The sequence below is a fragment of the Dendrobates tinctorius genome, unplaced genomic scaffold (genome assembly GCF_039654945.1).
Source record: "Dendrobates tinctorius isolate UK_male_01 unplaced genomic scaffold, ASM3965494v1 ptg000158l, whole genome shotgun sequence".
In the NCBI taxonomy this organism is placed as follows: Eukaryota; Metazoa; Chordata; class Amphibia; order Anura; family Dendrobatidae; genus Dendrobates; species Dendrobates tinctorius.
In genome coordinates this window covers 31,121,528-31,141,212 of record NW_027361825.1, presented here as the reverse complement: position 1 = coordinate 31,141,212, position 19,685 = coordinate 31,121,528, and the positions used below count along the sequence as shown (strand labels likewise).

Here is a 19,685-nt window from a genome sequence, read left to right as displayed (position 1 = left end):
AAAAGCATCCCCACAGTATGATGCTGCCACTACCATGTTTCACTTTGGGGATGGTGTTCTTCGGGAAATGACCTGTGTTGGTTTGGCACTAGACATAGCATTTACCTTGGTGGCCAAATAGTTAAATTTTGGTCTCATCTGACCACAGCACCATCCTTTATACATTTCCTACATACTTTTGGCACATTCAAAATGAGCCTTCCAATTTTTTTGTATAAGTAAAGGTTTTTTTCTGCCCTTTCTTCAACAAAGGCCACCTCTATGGAGTGCTTGGCTTATTGTGGTCATATGGACAGATACTCCAGTCTCTGCTTGGTAACTGCAGCTACTTCAGGCTTACCTTTGGTCTCTATGTTGTCTCCTGATTAATGTACTCCTGGCCTGAGCTGAGAGTTTGGGTGGGCGGTCCTATCTTAGCAGGTTTGTTGTGGTACCGTGTTCTTTACTTTTGGTGGTAATGGATTTGATGGTGCTCAGGTGGATCATAAGAGTTTGGGATATTTTTTTTACAATCCAACACTGACTCAACAACTTTGTCCCTGACTTGTCTGAAGATCCCTTTGGTCTTCATGGTGTAGTTTGGTTAATGGTGCCTCTTGTTTAATCCTGTAGCAGCCTTTTAGAAAAGTTGTGTATGTACTGACAGACCATGTGACATTTATACTGCATGCATGCGGACTTCCTTTCACTAATCATGTGATTTATAATGGTGATTTCTTGCGCTAGAAATTTGTAGGAGCTTCATCACAAAAGGTGTGAATACATACGTACCTGCTAATTTTTAGTTATTTTATACCATAAATATAATTGATGCCTATATTTTTCTCACTTCACTTTACCAATAATCATGGGCAAAACTGTGGATGCTTGGCTCCGGCGGGGGACGAACATCTAAAAAATGTTCGGATCAGGTACCAGAACTTTACCCGAACCCGAATACCGAGCTTATTCAGATGAATAGGGGCCCGAACATCCATTGTTTTCCATGCTTTCATCTGAATGATAGGTTGGCAAAGATGGGCTCTGGTCGGCAGTAAGATCATTACAGAAAGGCTGACAGCTGCAGCTCTCATGCTCAACGATTACATATTGCTGTGACTGACGGTAAAAGGTTAGCCCGGTCACATTCATCAACTGTTGAGAGCAGCCTACGGCAGCTTAAACTTACAGCTGCAGGCTGCAACCCTCAGCTGTCAGCTTTATCATGGCTGGTTATCAAGAATAGAAGGGTCCCAAGAGATTTTTTTAAGTATTTAAATATTTTTTTATAAATGGCTTGGGTTTCCGCTCCTTTTTGGCAACCAGCCAAGCTAAAGTTATCAAAAATAGAAGAGACATGAAGTAATTTATATATTTATAGCACAGGCACCGCCTGATGAATACTCTCATCAGCAGCTCCTGTTCTCGCTGTTATCAGCAACAGCAGGCATAGTACTCTCTTATCAGCTGATGCCTGTAAGGCTGTGTTCACACGTAGCATTTTTTTTGCATTTTCGTGGCGATTTTAAACGCGCAATTTTGCCGCAAAAACGCAAAAAAACAGCAACCCATGCAATCCTATGGGATTCCGCAATGCTGAGCTAATGTTGCAGATTTTCCCGAGGCGGAATCGCATCACGGAAAAATACGCAGCATGCTCATTAATTTTGCAGAATCGCAGCGATTCCGCCCACATAGGAATGCATTGTTCTGCTTACTTTCCGCATGTGGCTGTGCCCACCATGCAAAAAGTAAGCAGAACATTTGCGGATGGTACCCACAGTCCGGAGGAGAGGAGACTGTCCTCCGGGCTCTGGGTACCATATCCCTGTAAAAAAAAGAATTAAAATAAAAAAAATCGTTATATTCTCACCTTCCGATGACCCTCGCAGCGTCACCAGGCTTCAGCATTGCTGCTGGCAGGTCCCGTTCCCAGTGATGCATTGCGACAATGACCTTTGATAACGTCGCTGTCTCGCAACACTGTAGTGGTCTCGCAAGACCGCGACGTCATAAAAGGTCATTGTCGCAAGGCGTCGCTGGGAACGGGACCTCGTGATGATCGGGAACGCTGCGTGGGACTTCGTAAGGTGATAAAAACATGATTTTTTATTTTTTTATTATTTTTAACATTATATCTTTTTACTACTGATGCTGCATAGGCAGCCTCAATAGTAGAACGTTGGTCACACTCGTCAAACACTGTGTTTGACCAGTGTGACCAATCTGTCAATCAGTTCTCCAAGCAATGCTACAGGTCGCTTGGAAAACGCTAGCATTCTGCAAGCTAATTACTCTTGCAAGTCGCTAGTTTTTCCGCCAGAAAATCGCGGGAAATTAAAATGCGGTTTTCCCGCGGAACGGAATTCCACAACGTGAGCACATAGCCTAACTGGAGATAACCTTTCAGTGATAGAATGTAGGAGACGCACATATTTGTTCTCTGCTCTCAGCTCCCCTTTGAAGCCTTTTGTTCACTACACTTCTGGGATTATCAGCATTGAAAACAGCTTTAGCAAAGAGGAACCAGGGAGAATGCAGTCGCAGGCAGTCTCAAAGAACATGCACAGACTCATAGGATGAATTCAGACAGTGTTCACTTGGGAAAGCGAGCGCTGTCAATTAGAATAGGGGAAAGTATCCAATATGCAAAATAACGTGGCATTATGCTGCACCAAGCTCTTGACCATGATAGGTGTCTATAGAATTAAAAGTTATTTTCTCAGACAGTGTACTAGTAATAGGTACAGTGCTAAATTGATTTTCATATGGACTTTATCACTGTAGAGCTTATTTTAATAGCATTTTTTGGGGTAACTGACTCCGATTAAGTATTCTCTTTTTTCTTATTATGATCTTGTATTTTTATATTCCATTTTCCTTACATGATTACGGGTCGCCCTCCCAGGGCTGTGGGGTACTCGGTACCGGGCCGGTGTCAGGGGGATGTGTCACAGCAGCGGTGACCCGGGCCGTGGCCCTGGGCGCCAAAGTAATGGGGAGTTATTTGTATTGTAGTTAGTTTGAATGAATAGTTTGTGACGCCACCTGTGGTGTTCGGCAAGTGAGGTGTTAAGCCGACGCTGCTTGCAGATCCTCTGGGGGTGGTGGTGTGTGGCAGCCAAGATGGTGAAGCTCCCCACAGGTGGAGCTGTAGCCCCAGGACAGTGTAGGTGTAATGGATGAGGAGAAGCGCAGGCAGTGTAGGAGCTGGTACCCATATGTAGTGATGCTGAGGGTGTAGGCGCGATAATGAATGGAGGACACCGGGACTTGTAGTTCCAAAGCTTCTCTCACAGTCTGTAGTGCACACAGGTGCCTGCCTCCGGGCCGTGTCCTCCGGGTCAGAGACTCAGTCAACCTCCAGACAAGATGGTAGGCTCCCCTCCAACACTCCGCAAACATGTACCTTTCTGAACGTCTCCTCTATAGCGTCTTAAAGTGTGAAGATCTCCTAGTACTGAGTTACACTGGAGTTCCTCTCATCAGATGTTCCCAAGAACTCTCCTTGCACGGCAGACAGCTGTAGCCTGCTTCAGGGATTCCCTTTTCCTGAGTCCCGGCTCTCTATCCAAATGCTGTTGTGCCCCAAATCTTAGATGGGAGTAGTGCATTTACAGCCAACTACTCCACCGGTGTCTGCTGCAGAACCATAAGTGTCCATACATCCTCGGGGACCGGGCCCCGACCTTGCGCTTAGAACCTATAGGCAGGGTGCTTCCTTCCAACCCACGTCCTCTCTGTTCTATTCTCCTTCGTTCCATACTAATCTCTCTTTCTTATGGATGCTTAGGTTACAGATCAGTGTCCTCCTTCCTTCCTTTTCCGTGCCAACTGGCTCAGGTCATTGAGACAGCTGCAGCACTCCTTCCTCCATCCTTTCTTCCAGGGATCCCCACTCCTCCTCTCCGAGTGGCTTCCTCCCTCAGTCTCCCCGACTGACTGACTGTCCTCTAATTCTAAACCTTCCCAGTCTTTTATGTATTCTAACTCCACCCACCTCCCAGCACATCCAGTGTTCCAAGCAGGGAACCATCAAAGGTGCTCTGCTACTCTCTAAGCACTGAGCCGCAATGTGGTTGTGCAGAACTACCCTGGTGTGTGGGGTGTGAGTGTTGGAGCATGGAAAGGAGTTCCCACCTTACCTGAATGGTGGGGCACTACACCTTAGGAGAAGGTGCAGTACCTCTGTGGCGACTGAGCCTCAGGGGCGCCACAATTATGGAAGCAGCCATCTTGCCTCAGTTACTGTAAAAGCAGTTTTTCCTATTGAGGTCTATTCAAGAGTGTAGTGTGCATGCTTTGTAGTGAGCATGTTGTTTAGTGAGCATTTTGTGTAGTGAACATGCTTGGTGACATGTACAGTGACCCAATGACATACATGGCAGGGAGCATTCACTGTCTCAAGAGCAGTAGTCATTCTGCAAGGAAAGTGAGGAGGGAAGAGAGATGAGGTGTGTTTACCACCTATTATCAAAAGTTGACCCTGCTAATCCTGGCCCAGGTGCACACAAAAACATTAGCCTATGGTGATGACTGCAAGATTTTTTGATATTTAAGTAATAAAAAATAATTTATTCAGTAGAAATGTATCTGGTAATGGATTCCTGTTATGATTGAGTGACCGTAGGAGGCAGACACAAAAATAGAAGCTACGTCAAGAAAACCAGAGGAGCTGGCAACTATCCGATTGCAGACCCCTGAACCTATCAACACAACTAGCAGTAGCCGTGGGGGGTACCTACGGTGCCCTAGACCCCTCAAACACAGCTGGAGGACTATATAGCCTAAAGATAGAAAGGGAAATATAAACTGCCCCAGAGCAGACCCCAAAGTAAAAGGCAGCCCCCAACATATAATGACGGTGAAGCAAGATGAAAAAACACTGACACAGATAGAAAGATAGGCTGAGCAAACGTTGGGGCCCAATCTAATCTAAACAGGAAAGGAAAGGAAAGCTGCTGTCTGCAATCGGCAAAAAACCCTATCAAAAACATAGGCCAGCAAGCTGAAATGGAAAAAGACCCTGAAGCAACTAAGCTTCAAAACTAAATCAGCACTCTGGTATTTTCAGAAGACAGAGCTAAGGAGTTCAGCTCACCCCAGCAGGGAATGGCTGAAATCCAGAAAAAACAAAGCAAGGCACAAATGCAAAAAGCCAGGAGGAAAACTTAGCTTTAGTAGAGCAGGAATTCAGACTGGACTCCAAGGATACCACAGAGAAATCACCCGCAGGGAGGAATGGGCGTATGCAGCCTTATATCCAGTCTGTGACTCCACTCAGCCAGTCATCATCATTAATCTCAGGTGTCTGATAATCAGACTCACTACCTCTCCTTACCAGAAGAGGGAATTCCTCGGGCCTCAGTGATGAAGGGGAAAATGAACTCACAACAGTACCTCCCCCTTTAGGAGGGGTCACCGAACCCTCAACCACGCCACCAGGGCGATCAGGGTGTGCCTGATGAAAGGCACGCACAAGTCTTTTAGCATGAACATCAGAGGCAGAGACCCAGGAATTATCCTCCTGACCATAACCCTTCCACTTAACCAAATAATGGTCTCCGTCTAGCCAGACGAGAATCCAGTACTTTCTCTACCTCATATTCAATGTTACCTTCAACCAATACAGGGTCTGGAGGTGCCACTCCCGGAACAACAGGTTCAACAAATCTCTTCAACAAGGACTTATGAAACACATTATGGATTTTAAATGTGACAGGAAGAGCCAAACGAAAAGAGACCGGATTAATAATCTCCAAAATCTTGTAAGGTCCAATAAATCTAGGCTTAAACTTAGGAGAAGCCACCTTCATAGCAATATTTTTTGATGATAACCACACCAAATCACCAACCTTAAACTGGGGATCAATGGTCCTATGTCGGTTGGAAAACCGCTGGGCCTTTTCCTGGGAGAGAGATTACTTATCCACCACTTGGTCCCAGATCTGGTGCATTCTCTCCACCACAGTGTCAACCCCTGGGCAGGCAGACGGCTCCACCTGCCCTGAAGAAAATCGAGGATGAAACCCAAAGTTACAAAAAAAAGGTGACATCAAAGTGGCAGAACTAGCTCTGTTATTTAAAGCAAATTCGGCCAAGGGTAAAAATGTAACCCAATCATCCTGATCAGCGGAAATAAAACATCTCAAATATGACTCCAAGGCCTGGTTTGTTCTCTCTGTCTGCCCATTGGTCTGAGGGTGAAAGGCAGAGGAGAGGGACAACTGAATTCCCAGCTTGGAACAGAAAGTTCTCCAAAATCTAGACACAAACTGAACTCCTCTGTCAGACACAATGTTCTCAGGAATCCCGTGCAAGCGAACCACCTGTTGCAAAAACAGGGGCACCAACTCAGAGGAAGACGGCAACTTAGGGAATGGTACAAGATGAACCATCTTAGAGAACCTATCACAAATCACCCAAATAACAGTCATCCTTTGAGAGACAGGCATATTGGAGATGAAATCCATTGAAATATGGGTCCATGGCCTCTTGGGGACAGGCAAAGGCATCAACAACCCACTAGAGCGGGAGCATGATTTAGACCGGGAGCACGTCCCACAGGGCTGCACAAAATCCCTGACATCACGAGACAAGGAGGGCCACCAAAAAGACCGACTCACAAGATCTCTAGTACCAAAAATACCTGGATGACCAGCCAAAGCAGAGCAATGAACTTCAGACATCACTCTCTTCTTCCACTGGTCAGGAACATACAACTTTCCACTGGGACAATGCTCAGGCTTGTCTCTCTGGAATTCTTCCAGAGCACGTCTCAAATCGGGCGAGATGGCAGAAAGAACTACCCCTTCGCCTAAGATGGTAGCAGGTTTGGTCACCACAGGAGAATCAGCAAAGAAACTCCTAGAGAGTGCGTCTGCCTTGACATTCTTAGTTCCAGGAAGAAAAGAAACCACAAAATCAAAACGTGTAAAAAACAAGGCCCATCTAGCCTGTCTAGGGTTCAAGCGCTTAGCCGACTCTAGATAAATCAAATTCTTGTGGTCGGTGAGGACCACGATTTGATGCTTAGCTCCCTCCAACCAATGTCTCCACTCCTCAAATGCCCATTTCATGGCCAACAGTTCCCGATTCCCCACGTCGTAGTTACGTTCAGATGGAGAGAACTTTCGGGAAAAGAAAGCGCAGGGATTCATTTTAGATGTTACAGGATCCTTCTGGGACAAAACAGCTCTTGCACCAATCTCAGAAGCATCCACCTCTACCTGGAACGGAAGTGAGACATCAGGTTGCCGCAAAACCGGGGCAGAGGTGAATCTTCGCTTCAACTCCTGAAAGGAAGAAACAGCCTCCGGAGACCAATTTAACACATCAACACCCTTCTTAGTCAAATCAGTCAATGGCTTGGCAATACTAGAACATTTTGCTATAAATTTCCGATAAAAATTAGCAAAACCCAAAAACTTCTGGAGGGCCTTCAAAGAAGTGGGCTGAACCCAATCATAAATGGCCTGTACCTTGACTGGGTCCATTTCAATAGTTGACGGAGACAAAATAAATCCCAAAAATGAAATCCTCTGTACCCCAAAAAGGCATTTAGATCCCTTGACATACAGGGAATTCTCCCTCAAGATCCGGAACACAGTCCGAACATATTCCACATGAGAATCCCAATCCTTGGAGAAGATCAAAATATCATCCAGATAGATAATCAAAAATTTATCCACAAAATCTCGGAAAATATCGTTCATGAAGCACTGCAAGACAGAAGGGGCATTAGTGAGCCCAAAAGGCATCACCAGGTACTCAAAATGTCCCTCCGGAGTATTAAACGCTGTCTTCCATTCATCCCCATGCTTAATGCGAATAAGATTATCCGCCCCCCTGAGGTCAAGCTTGGTAAACCAGCAAGCACCTTTAACTCTAGAGAATAGATCCGAAATCAGGGATAACGGATACTGATATTTAACAGTAATCTTGTTGAGGGCACGATAATCAATACAAGGTCTTAATGATCCATCCTTTTTGGCTACAAAAAAAAAACCAGCACCTAAGGGTGAAGAGGATGGTCTAATATGACTCTTCTCCAATGCCTCCTTAACCCCTTCCTGACATCCGACGTACTATCCCGTCCACGGTACCCGGGCGCGTATGACCGTGGACGGGATAGTACGTCTACCGCGATCAGCGGCGCCCACGCGGTGAGCGCCGCTGATCGCGGCCGGGTGTCAGCTGATTATCACAGCTGACACCCGGCACAATGTGTCAGGGGCGGTCACGGACCGCCCCCGACACATTAACCCCTTGTACACCGTGATCAAACACGATCGCGGTGTACCGGGAGTTAAAGGGAAGCATCGGCAGGGAGGGGGCTCCCTCCGTGCTTCCCTGAGCCCCCCACGGTAGCGCAATGTGCAGCGCTGCTGCGGGGGGCTCCTTTCCTCCAGGCCCCCGAATCCAAGATGGCGACGGAGGCCTTCGGGGGCCTGAGGAAGCTGGCTTCCTCAGTGCCTGCAAAGCGCAGGCATGAGGAAGCCTTTTGCAGTGCCTGTGTCAGATCGCTGATCTGTCACAGTGATCTGTGATGTGACAGATCAGCGATCTGTCACAGGACAGTGATGTCCCACCTGGGACTATTTAATAAAGTAAAAAAAAAAATAAAAAAAGTGTTAAAATAATTAAAAAAAAAAATCGCCAAATAAATTAGAAAAAAAAAAAAATATTCCCCCAATAAATCCATTTTTTGGAAATAATAAAAAAAAAAACAATAAAAGTACACATATTAGGTATCGCCGCGTCCGTAATGACCCGCCCTATAAAACTGTCCCATTAGTTAACCCCTTTAGCGAACCCCTTAAAAAAATAAAAATAAAAAACGAAGCAAAAAATAATTATTTATTATCATACCGCCAAACAAAAAGTGTAATAACGCGCGATCAAAAAGACGCATATAAATATCCATGGTACCGCTGAAAACGACATCTTATCCCGCAAAAAACGAGCCGCCACACAGCATCATCAGTGAAAAAATAAAAAAGTTATAGCTCGCAGAATAAAGCGATGCAAAAATAATTATTTTTTATATAAAATAGTTTTCATTGCATAAAACCGACAAAACATAAAAAAACGACCTAAATGAGGTATCGCTGTAACCGTACTGACCCGAAGAATAAAACCGCTTTATCAATTTTACCGCACGTGGAACGGTGTAAACGCACCCCCCCAAAAGAAATTCATGAAACGCTGGTTTTTGTTCATTCTGCGTCCCAAAAATAGGAATAAAAAGCGATCAAAAAATGTCACGTGCCCGAAAATGGTACCAATAAAAACGTCAACTCGTCCCGCAAAAAATAAGACCTCACATGACTCAGTGGGTCAAAATACGGAAAAATTATAGCTCTCAAAATGTGGTGATGCAAAAACTATTTTACAATAAAAAGCGTCTTTTAGCGTATGACAGCTGCCAAATATAAAAACCGCCATAAATAGTAAATCAAACCCCCCGTTATCACCCCCTTAGGTAGGGAAAAATAATAAAATTAAAAAAAAAGTATTTATCTCCATTTTCCCGTTAGGGTAAGGCTGTGTGCACACGCTGCGGATTAGGTGCGGATTCATCCGCGCGGATTTTGTAAAATCCGCAGGTCAAAAGACCTGCGGTTTTACCTGCGGATTGCTCTGCGGTTTTGTCCTGTGGTTTTTCATCTCAATAGAGGAGATGGCAAACCGCAGGAGAATCCGCAGAAATAATTGACATGTCAATTCTTTCTGCGGATTGAAAACCGCAGATAATCCGCGCGGAAAATTCCGCACCGTCTGCACTGCGGTTTTTGATTCCCATAGGGAATCATGGTACTGTACACCGCAGCAGTTTCCGCAGCAGCCAAAACCACTGCGGAACCGCAGCAAAATCCGCAGCGTGTGCACACAGCCTTAGGGTTAGGGCTAGGGTTAGGGCTAGGGTTAGGGCTCAGATTAGGGTTAGGGGTGTGTTGGGGTTAGGGTTGGAGTTATAATTGGGGGTTTCCACTGTTTGGGCACATCAGGGGCTCTCCAAATGCAACATGGCATCTGATCTCAATTCCAGCCAATTCTGAGTTGAAAAAGTCAAATGGTGCTCCTTCCCTTCCAAGCTCTGCCATGCGCCCAAACAGTGTTTTACCCCCACATGTAGGGTATCAGCCTACTCAGGACAAATTGCAAAACAATTTTTGGGGTCCAATTTCTCCTTTTACCATTAGGAAAATAAAAAATTGGGGGCAAAAATATCATTTTTGTGGAAAAAAATGATTTTTTTATTTTCACCACACATCTAGATAAGTTCCGTGGGGGGTCTAGTGTCCAAAATGGGGTCACTTGTGGGGAGTTTCAATAGTTTAGGTACATCAGGGGCTCTCCAAATGCACATGACACCCGCAGACCATTCCATCAAAGTCTGCATTCCAAAACGTCTCTGCTTCCCTTCCGAGCCCCGACGTGTGTCCATACAGTAGTTTTCTCCCACATATGGGGTGTCAGCGTACTCAGGCCAAATTGGACAACAACTTTTGGGGGTCCAATTTCTCCTGTTACCCTTGGGAAAATGAAAAAATTGGGGACTAATTGATCATGTTTCTGGAAAAAATACGATTTTTTTATTTTCATGCCCTGGCATTATAAACTTCAGTGAAGCCCTTGGGGGTTCAAAGTGCTCACCTCACATCTAGATAAGTTCCTTAGTGGGTCTAGTTTTCAAAATGGTGTCATTTGTGGGGGGTTTCCACTGTTTAGGTACATTAGGGGCTCTCCAAAGGCAACATGACACCCGCAGACCATTCCATCAAAGTCTGCATTCCAAAACGTCACTACTTCCCTTCCGAGCCCCGATATGTGCCCATACAGTAGTTTTCTCCCACATATGGGGTATCAGCATACTCAGGACAAATTGGACAACAACTTTTGGGGTCCAATTTCTCCTGGTACCCTTGGGAAAACAAAAAAAATGGTGACTAAAAGATCATGTTTGTGGAAAAAATACGAATTTTTTATTTTCACGCCCGGGCGTTATAAACTTCTGTGAAGCACTGGGGGGTTCAAAGTGCTCACCACACATCTAGATAAGTTTCTTGGGGGGTCTAGTTTACAAAATGGTGTCATTTGTGGGGGGTTTCCACTGTTTAGGTACATTAGGGGCTCTCCAAAGGCAACATGACACCCGCAGACCATTCCATCAAAGTCTGCATTCCAAAACGTCACTACTTCCCTTCCGAGCCCCGACGTGTGCCCATACAGTAGTTTTCTCCCACATACGGGGTATCAGCATACTCAGGACAAATTTGACAACAACTTTTGGGGTCCAATTTCTCCTGTTACCCTTGGGAAAATAAAAAAATGGTGACTAAAAGATCATGTTTGTGGAAAAAATACGAATTATTTATTTTCACGCCCGGGCATTATAAACTTCTGTGAAGCACTGGGGGGGTCAAAGTGCTCACCACACATCTAGATAAGTTCCTTAGGGGGTCTAGTTTCCAAAATGGTGTCATTTGTGGGGGGGTTTCCACTGTTTTGGTACATCAGGAGTTTTCCAAACGCGACATGGTGTCCGATCTCAATTCCAGCCAAAAACGTCAAATGGCGCTGCTTCCCTTCCGAGCTCTGCCATGCGCCCAAATAGTGGTTTACCCCCACATGTGGGGTATCAGTGTACTCAGGACAAATTGCACAATAACTTTTAGGGTCCTGTTACCCTTGGAAAAATAAGAATTGAGGGTGAAAAGATCATTTTTGTGGAAAAAATATGATTTTTTAATTGTATGGCTTTATGTTATAAACTTCTGTGAAGCCCATGGGGGTTCTAAGTTCTCACCACACATCTAGATAAGTTCCTTAGGGGATCTAGTTTCCAAAATGGTGTCATTTGTGGGGGGTTTCCACTGTTTTGGTGCATCAGGGGTTTTCCAAACGCGACATGGTGTCCGATCTCAATTCCAGCCAAAAACGTCAAATGGCGCTGCTTCCCTTCCGAGCTCTGCCATGCGCCCAAATAGTGGTTTACCCCCACATGTGGGGTATCAGCGTACTCAGGACAAATTGCACAATATCTTTTAGGGTCCTGTTACCCTTGGAAAAATAAGAATTGAGGGTAAAAAGATCATTTTTGTGGAAAAAATATGATTTTTTAATTGTATGGCTTTATGTTATAAACTTCTGTGAAGCCCATGGGGGTTCAAAGTTCTCACCAAACATCTAGATAAGTTCCTTAGGGGGTCTAGTTTCCAAAATGGTGTCATTTGTGGGGGGTTTCCACTGTTTTGGTACATCAGGGGTTTTCCAAACGCGACATGGTGTCCGATCTCAATTCCAGCCAAAAACGTCAAATGGCGCTGCTTCCCTTCCGAGCTCTGCCATGCGCCCAAATAGTGGTTTACCCCCACATGTGGGGTATCAGCGTACTCAGGACAAATTGCACAATAACTTTTAGGGTCCTGTTACCCTTGGGAAAATAACAATTGGGGTGAAAAGATCATTTTTGTGGAAAAAATATGATTTTTTAATTGTACCGCTGTACGTTATAAACTTCTGTAAAGCCCTTGTGGGTTCAAAGTTCTCACCACATATCTAGATAAGTTCCTTGGGGGTCTAGTTTCCAAAATGGGGTCACTTGTAGGGGGTTTCCACTGTTTAGGTACATCAGGGACTCTCCAAACGTGACATGGTGTCCAATCTGAATTCCAGCCAATTTTGCATTGAAAAAGTCAAACGGCGCTCCTTCCATTCTGAGCTCTGCCATGCACCGAAACAGTGGTTCCCCCCCACATGTCAGGTATCTGCGTACTCAGGACAAATTGCACAATAACTTTTGCAGTCCAATTTCTCCTGTTACCCTTGGTAAAATAAAAAAAATTGAACCTGAAGTATTTTTTTTATGAAAAAAAGTTAGATGTTCATTTTTTTTTAAATATTCAAAAAAATTCCTGTGACGCACCTAAAGGGTTAATAAACTTCTTGAATGTGGTTTTGAGCACTTTAAGGGGTGCAGTTTTTAGAATGGTGTCACTTTTGGGTATTTTCTATCATATAGACCCCTCAAAGTGGCTTCAAATGTGATGTGGTCCTAAAAATAAAATGGTGTTGTAAAAATGAGAAATTGCTGGTCAACTTTTAACCCTTATAACTTCCTAACAAAAAAAATTTTTGGTTCCAAAATTGTGCTGATGTAAAGTAAACATGTGGGAAATGTTAGATATCAAGTTTTTTGTGTGCCGTATCTCTGTGATTTAAGGGCATAAAAATTCAAATTTGTAAAATTGCGAAATTTTCCAAATTTTCGCCAAATTTCCGTTTTTCTCACAAATAAACGCAAGTTATTTGAATGAAATTTTACCACTAACATGAAGTACAATATGTCACGAGAAAACAATGTCAGAATCACCGGGATCCATGGAAGCGTTCCAGAGTTATGACCTCATAAAGGTACAGTGGTCAGAATTGTAAAAATTGGCCCGGTCATGAACGTGCAAACCACCCTTGGGGGTGAAGGGGTTAATATAGGATCGCATAGCCTCGTGCTCGGGTACAGATAAGTTGAAAAGCCGACCCTTGGGGAATTTACACCCCGGGTTCAGCTCAATAGCACAGTCATAACTCCTATGAGGAGGCAAAGACGCAGACTCATTCTCACTAAATACATCATAAAAGTCAGCCAAATAGTCAGGAACATCATGTGACTGGGGAGAGGTGGAGAAAACAGGAGTATCACTAAGGGCACACCGACAACCCCAACTCACCACAGACAAAGATTTCCAATCCAGAACTGGATTATGGATTTGTAACCAGGGAAACCCCAGAACAATGGTATCATGCAGATTATGCAACACCAAAAATCTGCAATTTTCTTGATGGTCTGGGGCGACCCGCATCACCACCTGGGTCCAAAACTGAGGTTTATCTTTAGCCAAAGGAGTAGCATCAATCCCCCTCAAAGGGATAGGCGTCCGCAGAGGTGTCATAGGAAATCCACAACGTTTAGCAAAATCCAAGTCCATTAGGTTTAGAGCTGCTCCCGAATCCACAAATGCCTTGGCGGAAAATGTGGACAGGGAGCAGATCAGAGTAATAGCCAGAAGAAACTTAGGTTGAACACCACCAACAGAAAACGTGTGTGCAAAGCGTTTCTCTCGTTTAGGACAGACAGAAATAATATGCGAGGCATCTCCACAGAAAAAGCACAACTTATTACGCCTTCTGAACTCCTGACGCTGCTCTCTGGAAAAAACTCTATCACATTGCATAGGTTCAGTCATTTGTTCAACAGGTGGCAACACCTCTCGTGCAGTTTTGCGTTCGCGCAAACGCCGATCAACCTGAATGGCTAATGACATAGAATCGTCAAGACCAGAGGGAACAGGAAATCCCACCATAGTATCTTTTACGGCTTCTGATAAAACCCTTCCGAAAGAGAGCAGCCAAGGCATTATCATTCCAAGTAGTAAGTACCGCCCACTTTCGGAATTTTTGACAGTACAATTCTGCAGAATCTCGACCCTGATTCAATGCCAGCAGGGTCTTTTCAGCCTGATCAATGGCATTAGGTTCATCATACAACAAGCCCAAGGCTTGAAAAAATGCGTTCACATTAGTCAGAATAGGATCATCTGGTTTCAAAGAAAACGCCCAATCCTGGGGATCGCCACGCAGCAAAGAGATGACAATTTTAACCTGCTGCGCGGAGCTCCCTGACGAGTTAGGCTTCAAGGCAAAAAATAATTTACAATTATTTTTGAAATTCAAAAATTTAGACCGATCACCACAAAATACATCAGGTGTAGGAATCTTTGGTTCAGCAGCATGTGAATGGGCAAGGTAGGCGGAAATTCCCCGCACTTCCGCAGCGAACTGCTCCACACGATCAGACAATTGCTTTATCTCCATTAAGAGAAAAGAAAATTCCCCCTACGGCCTCAGAGATATAGAGGAAAAAATATACACACTCTTTTTTTTTTTTGCAATTCTTTCCTGCTATTGAGTACCCTAGGATCTGCGGTCAGGCGGGTGATTCTGTTATGATTGAGTGACCGTAGGAGGCAGACACAAAAATAGAAGCTACGTCAAGAAAACCAGAGGAGCTGGCAACTATCCGATTGCAGACCCCTGAACCTATCAACACAACTAGCAGTAGCCGTGGGGGGTACCTACGGTGCCCTAGACCCCTCAAACACAGCCGGAGGACTATATAGCCTAAAGATAGAAAGGGAAATCTAAACTGCCCCAGAGCAGACCCCAAAGTAAAAGGCAGCCCCCAACATATAATGACGGTGAAGCAAGATGAAAAAACACTGACACAGATAGAAAGATAGGCTGAGCAAACGTTGGGGCCCAATCTAATCTAAACAGGAAAGGAAAGCTGCTGTCTGCAATCGGCAAAAAACCCTATCAAAGACCCTGAAGCAACTAAGCTTCAAAACTAAATCAGCACTCTGGTATTTTCAGAAGACAGAGCTAAGGAGTTCAGCTCACCCCAGCAGGGAATGGCTGAAATCCAGAAAAAACAAAGCAAGGCACAAATGCAAAAAGCCAGGAGGAAAACTTAGCTTTAGTAGAGCAGGAATTCAGACTGGACTCCAAGGATACCACAGAGAAATCACCCGCAGGGAGGAATGGGCGTATGCAGCCTTATATCCAGTCTGGGACTCCACTCAGCCAGTCATCATCATTAATCTCAGGTGTCTGATAATCAGACTCACTACCTCTCCTTACCAGAAGAGGGAATTCCTCGGGCCTCAGTGATGAAGGGGAAAATGAACTCACAACAGATTCCCCTTAAAGACGTTGTCCAATATTCATCATATATCCTGCACTGTGATTTTTTGAACTTCCATACAACTGCTGTAACCTCTCTACCCCCTGTAGCATGAAACAGAGCCCCGTTCTTTGATTACATTCGACCCACATTTATAACACATTTATAACATATCCTGAGGATAAATCTTAAATGTCAAAGATGGGAATACCCATTTAAGACAGTTGTGTAAGGCCCAATTAATCAAGAGTGGCGATGTTCACGCTGGTCTTGATGAGGAGATGTCCTTGATTCAGACACTCCTGATTCAAGTAGAGGTGTATGCCTCTCCTTGAATCAGGAATGTTGGACAAGTGGCATACAACTTTGTGTGCACCTCACGACGAATCTTACTACAGTCCTTGCTGAAGCAAGATTTTTTGTGCAATGAATGCCACCACTTGTCTTGAATTTGACAACTTTGTCGGATCTGAGAAAAAATGGAGTGACTCCAAAAATCGCATAATTTTAGGTCAGCCTCCAGTTGTTCCAAAATGATGCAACTTTTCAAAGCTTTTTGTGCAAGAATATTGACCCATAATGACTGTTTACCTTTAACTAGTACTATAGATTATTCTTCGTTACAGATACAAGACATGATCCCAATGATAATGAACCATATCCCAGGACCCCATCAGAAAATCACCATATTATTGGAAGAGCTGAACGATTTCATTGCTGAACAAGTGAAGCTAAACCAAGAGACTTTGGATCAACAGAGTCCCAGGGATTACATAGACTGCTTCCTCGTGAAAATGCAAGAGGTACCTGCAACAAGGCTCTTTTTATCAATTTGACTTTCGGTGTATGAGAATTATATTTAAAATATGGTAAACCTAGAATAAATGTTTAAAAGGAACCTGTTAAAAACACTATAAGCCTGCATATCTACAGGTTAATAGCATTCTAATACCATGAGGCCCGCAGCGGCCGCTGCACTGAGAGCCCCTCTGCCATGGAGGAAATTAACTTTATTTCCCCTGCAGCCTCATAGTGGTGGGCCAGTGCGGCTTCAGTCACCGCTCAGTGTATATTCAGCAGTGGCTGTAGCTTCACTCCCGACACTGACTGACAGCAGGATCAGCATTAGGGCCGCCTATCAGTTAGTCCCATGGGCAAGTTTACAGAGTGTTGACTAAAACCATGCTGGTGCTATCCCTATGAATGAAAGAGCGAGACTGTTGGAGGGGAATAAAGTTAATTTCCTCCCGACAGCAGGGCTCTCAGTGCGGTGGCCACACTGTGTCAGAATGCTACATTACATATGCAGTTAATAGCATTTTTTACATGACAGGTTTCCCTTAATTAAAGAATGTATAGCTGTCTTTGATGTTATTGTTCAGCAATATCTGCAAATTTGCCTTACAGAAACATTGAAGACAAATTGTGTGATTAAGATAAGAAAGGATGGCACTCACCGTTCTATCATGGAAATTCTTTATTGATTAAAAGGCATTAGCTCGGGAGGAATGTACAGAGGGTGGACGACGGCCGTTTCACGCACTTGCGCTTCAATGGGTCCCGTTGAAGTGCAAGTTGGTGAAACGTCCGTCGTCCACCCTCTGGACATTCGTCCTGAGCCAATGTCTTTTAGTCAATAAAGAATTTCCACGATAGAACGGTGAGTGCCATCCTTTCTTATCTTCTTCACACAATTTGATTTCATGTTTTTCATTGGATTGAGCACCCGTTCTGAAGGCATCATGGCGTTCGGTCCAGGTGTGTGATTTGGATTGCAGTCACGTAACTGCTTTGGGGTTGAGGAGCAGTGCCGAACCCTCTCTTTCATTTAGAAACATTGAAGAGACCCCATGGTCATTACTATTTTTGTCTAGTGGTCAACTGAAACTATGTTATTCTAATCAACATTGTAGGTCTTAGTTATCTTTTGTCCTAATGCAGAAAGGGCATTGGGTGAGGTTCCTGCTGCAGCCATTTTTTTATTGCCATGCAAGCGACAGTGAGAAGAAAAAGTAGGGAGACATTGTTGGGCTCCATATTCCAGAAAAATGAGAAAGACACTAAGGCCAGGTTCAATTTGCATTATGCAAACCGTTCAACGCATAGCGTTGATGGTCTGCATTAACGCTACAGCATTAACGCGATCGCGTTAATGCTGTACCGCTAGCGCAGATGCTTTATCTGTGCTAGCGGTGACGGAGCCTCAGACACTGCAGCCCACGTCTGAGGCTCCATCACTGAATGACGGCACATCGCGAACGAGTGCCACTTTACGGCATGCGTCGTGATACGCCCGACAATGGAGGGCAATGGCAGCGTCAACGGACTGCGTTACACTGCGTTATGCAGCGGTGTAACTCAGCCCGTCTAACGGACTGCCTAAACATAATGTGATCCCAGCCTAAGAGTAGAAATGCCATTTGTTTTAGATCTGAAATGCGTTGCACTTCTACACCTAGTGTACACCGATTTACAGTAAGTGCTTCCATCGGCAATCATCTTCACTCTGATACACAACGAGCAGAGCAGTAGGCAATATGCATGGCCATCTCTCCATTCCACACTTCCTCATCATATGCTTGATACCAGGGAAGAATTGAGGACATAAGTAGTAGGGGTTTCAAAGGTAGGATTCTCACCAATGTAGTAATTATCACCTATCTACTTTTTGTACATTGGAATTCACCTTTATGTGTTGAGGTTTCTGTATAGAATGTATGTGACATCTGAGACCCGATCTTGTATTTTCAGGAGAAGGACAACCCTGAATCAGAATTCAACATGAGAAATCTAATTCTCACTCTCAACAATCTGTTTTTTGCTGGTGGTGAGACAGTGTCTACAACTTTAAAGCATGGATTTCTTGTGCTACTCCGGTATCCGGATATACAAGGTATGTAAAAGGAAACACAAGGAAAGAATTCTGCACATTCTGTGCAGTAGCATACAAAAAAGTGATTTGTTACTCTCCAAAAAATTGGTACCTTTGTAAAGTCTCTGAAATGCACCTTGAGGCCATAGGGATCTCGTGGTGCTCAGCTCTGAAAAGTACTCTGACCGGAAACAGAAAAGGGAAAAAGTGGCACGCACCATCCCGTTAAATTGATCCTTTACTACTTCACTTAGAAGACATAAAAATGGTTGTGAGTATCGTAAAGGCCTCCGTCAGTTTCACATTATCCCAACACTTCAACAAGTCCTGATAGAGAAGGACAATCCTGAATCAGAATTCCTCATGAGAAATCAATTTCTCACGCTCAATAATCTTGTTTATTGCTGATGGTGAGACAGTGTCCACAACTTTAAAGCATGGATTTCTTGTGCTCCTCCAATATCCAGATATACAAGGTATGTAAAAGGAAACACAAGGCAAGAATTCTGAACATTCTGTTCAGTAGCTATCCACGACTGATATTGAAAGAGATCCCAAACAAAGGACTTCCCTCTCTGTCGTGCCTTTAACATGACAATTTAATATAAATTCTTAATAGAGTTGTCTCAATATTAAAAGGTATCCGTTCTTTTTTTTTTTTTTTTTTAAAGCTAAGATACATAAAGAAATAGATGAAATAATCGGACGGGGTCGTCAGCCAAACATTGATGATCGAAGCAAGATGCCGTACACAGATGCTGTAATACATGAAATTCAAAGATTCAGTAGCGTGATCCCCATGAATGCACCCCATTCAGCTACTAAGGACACAAATTTTAGAGGACACACTATTCCTAAGGTATCACATGAAATTAAAACAGATGGTAGCCTATTATAATCATGTACAGTCGCCACAAATTTACAGCATTCTCTGTCTGAGAAACTGGGTCTGAGCAGAAAAAGTAAATTAATGTGCATGCAAAATGTAATTGCATATGAACACATGACCTTTACACAGAGAAAACCAAAAACAAAACACAAAACAAATATTCTGGAATAAAAAAGTAAAAAATAAATTGCAAAAATTGC

General features: G+C 44.0%; 1 protein-coding gene across 1 annotated transcript in view; it reads left to right on the top strand.

Annotated features, from left to right (window-relative positions):
- Positions 1–19,685, top strand: part of LOC141052042 (cytochrome P450 2G1-like) — a 67,296-nt gene that overhangs the window by 27,503 nt on the left and 20,108 nt on the right. The window contains exons 5-7 of the mRNA XM_073549221.1: positions 16,351–16,527; positions 18,476–18,617; positions 19,268–19,455. Of these exons, the coding sequence (XP_073405322.1) occupies positions 16,351–16,527; positions 18,476–18,617; positions 19,268–19,455 (507 nt within the window). The remainder of the gene's footprint in view (positions 1–16,350; positions 16,528–18,475; positions 18,618–19,267; positions 19,456–19,685) is intronic.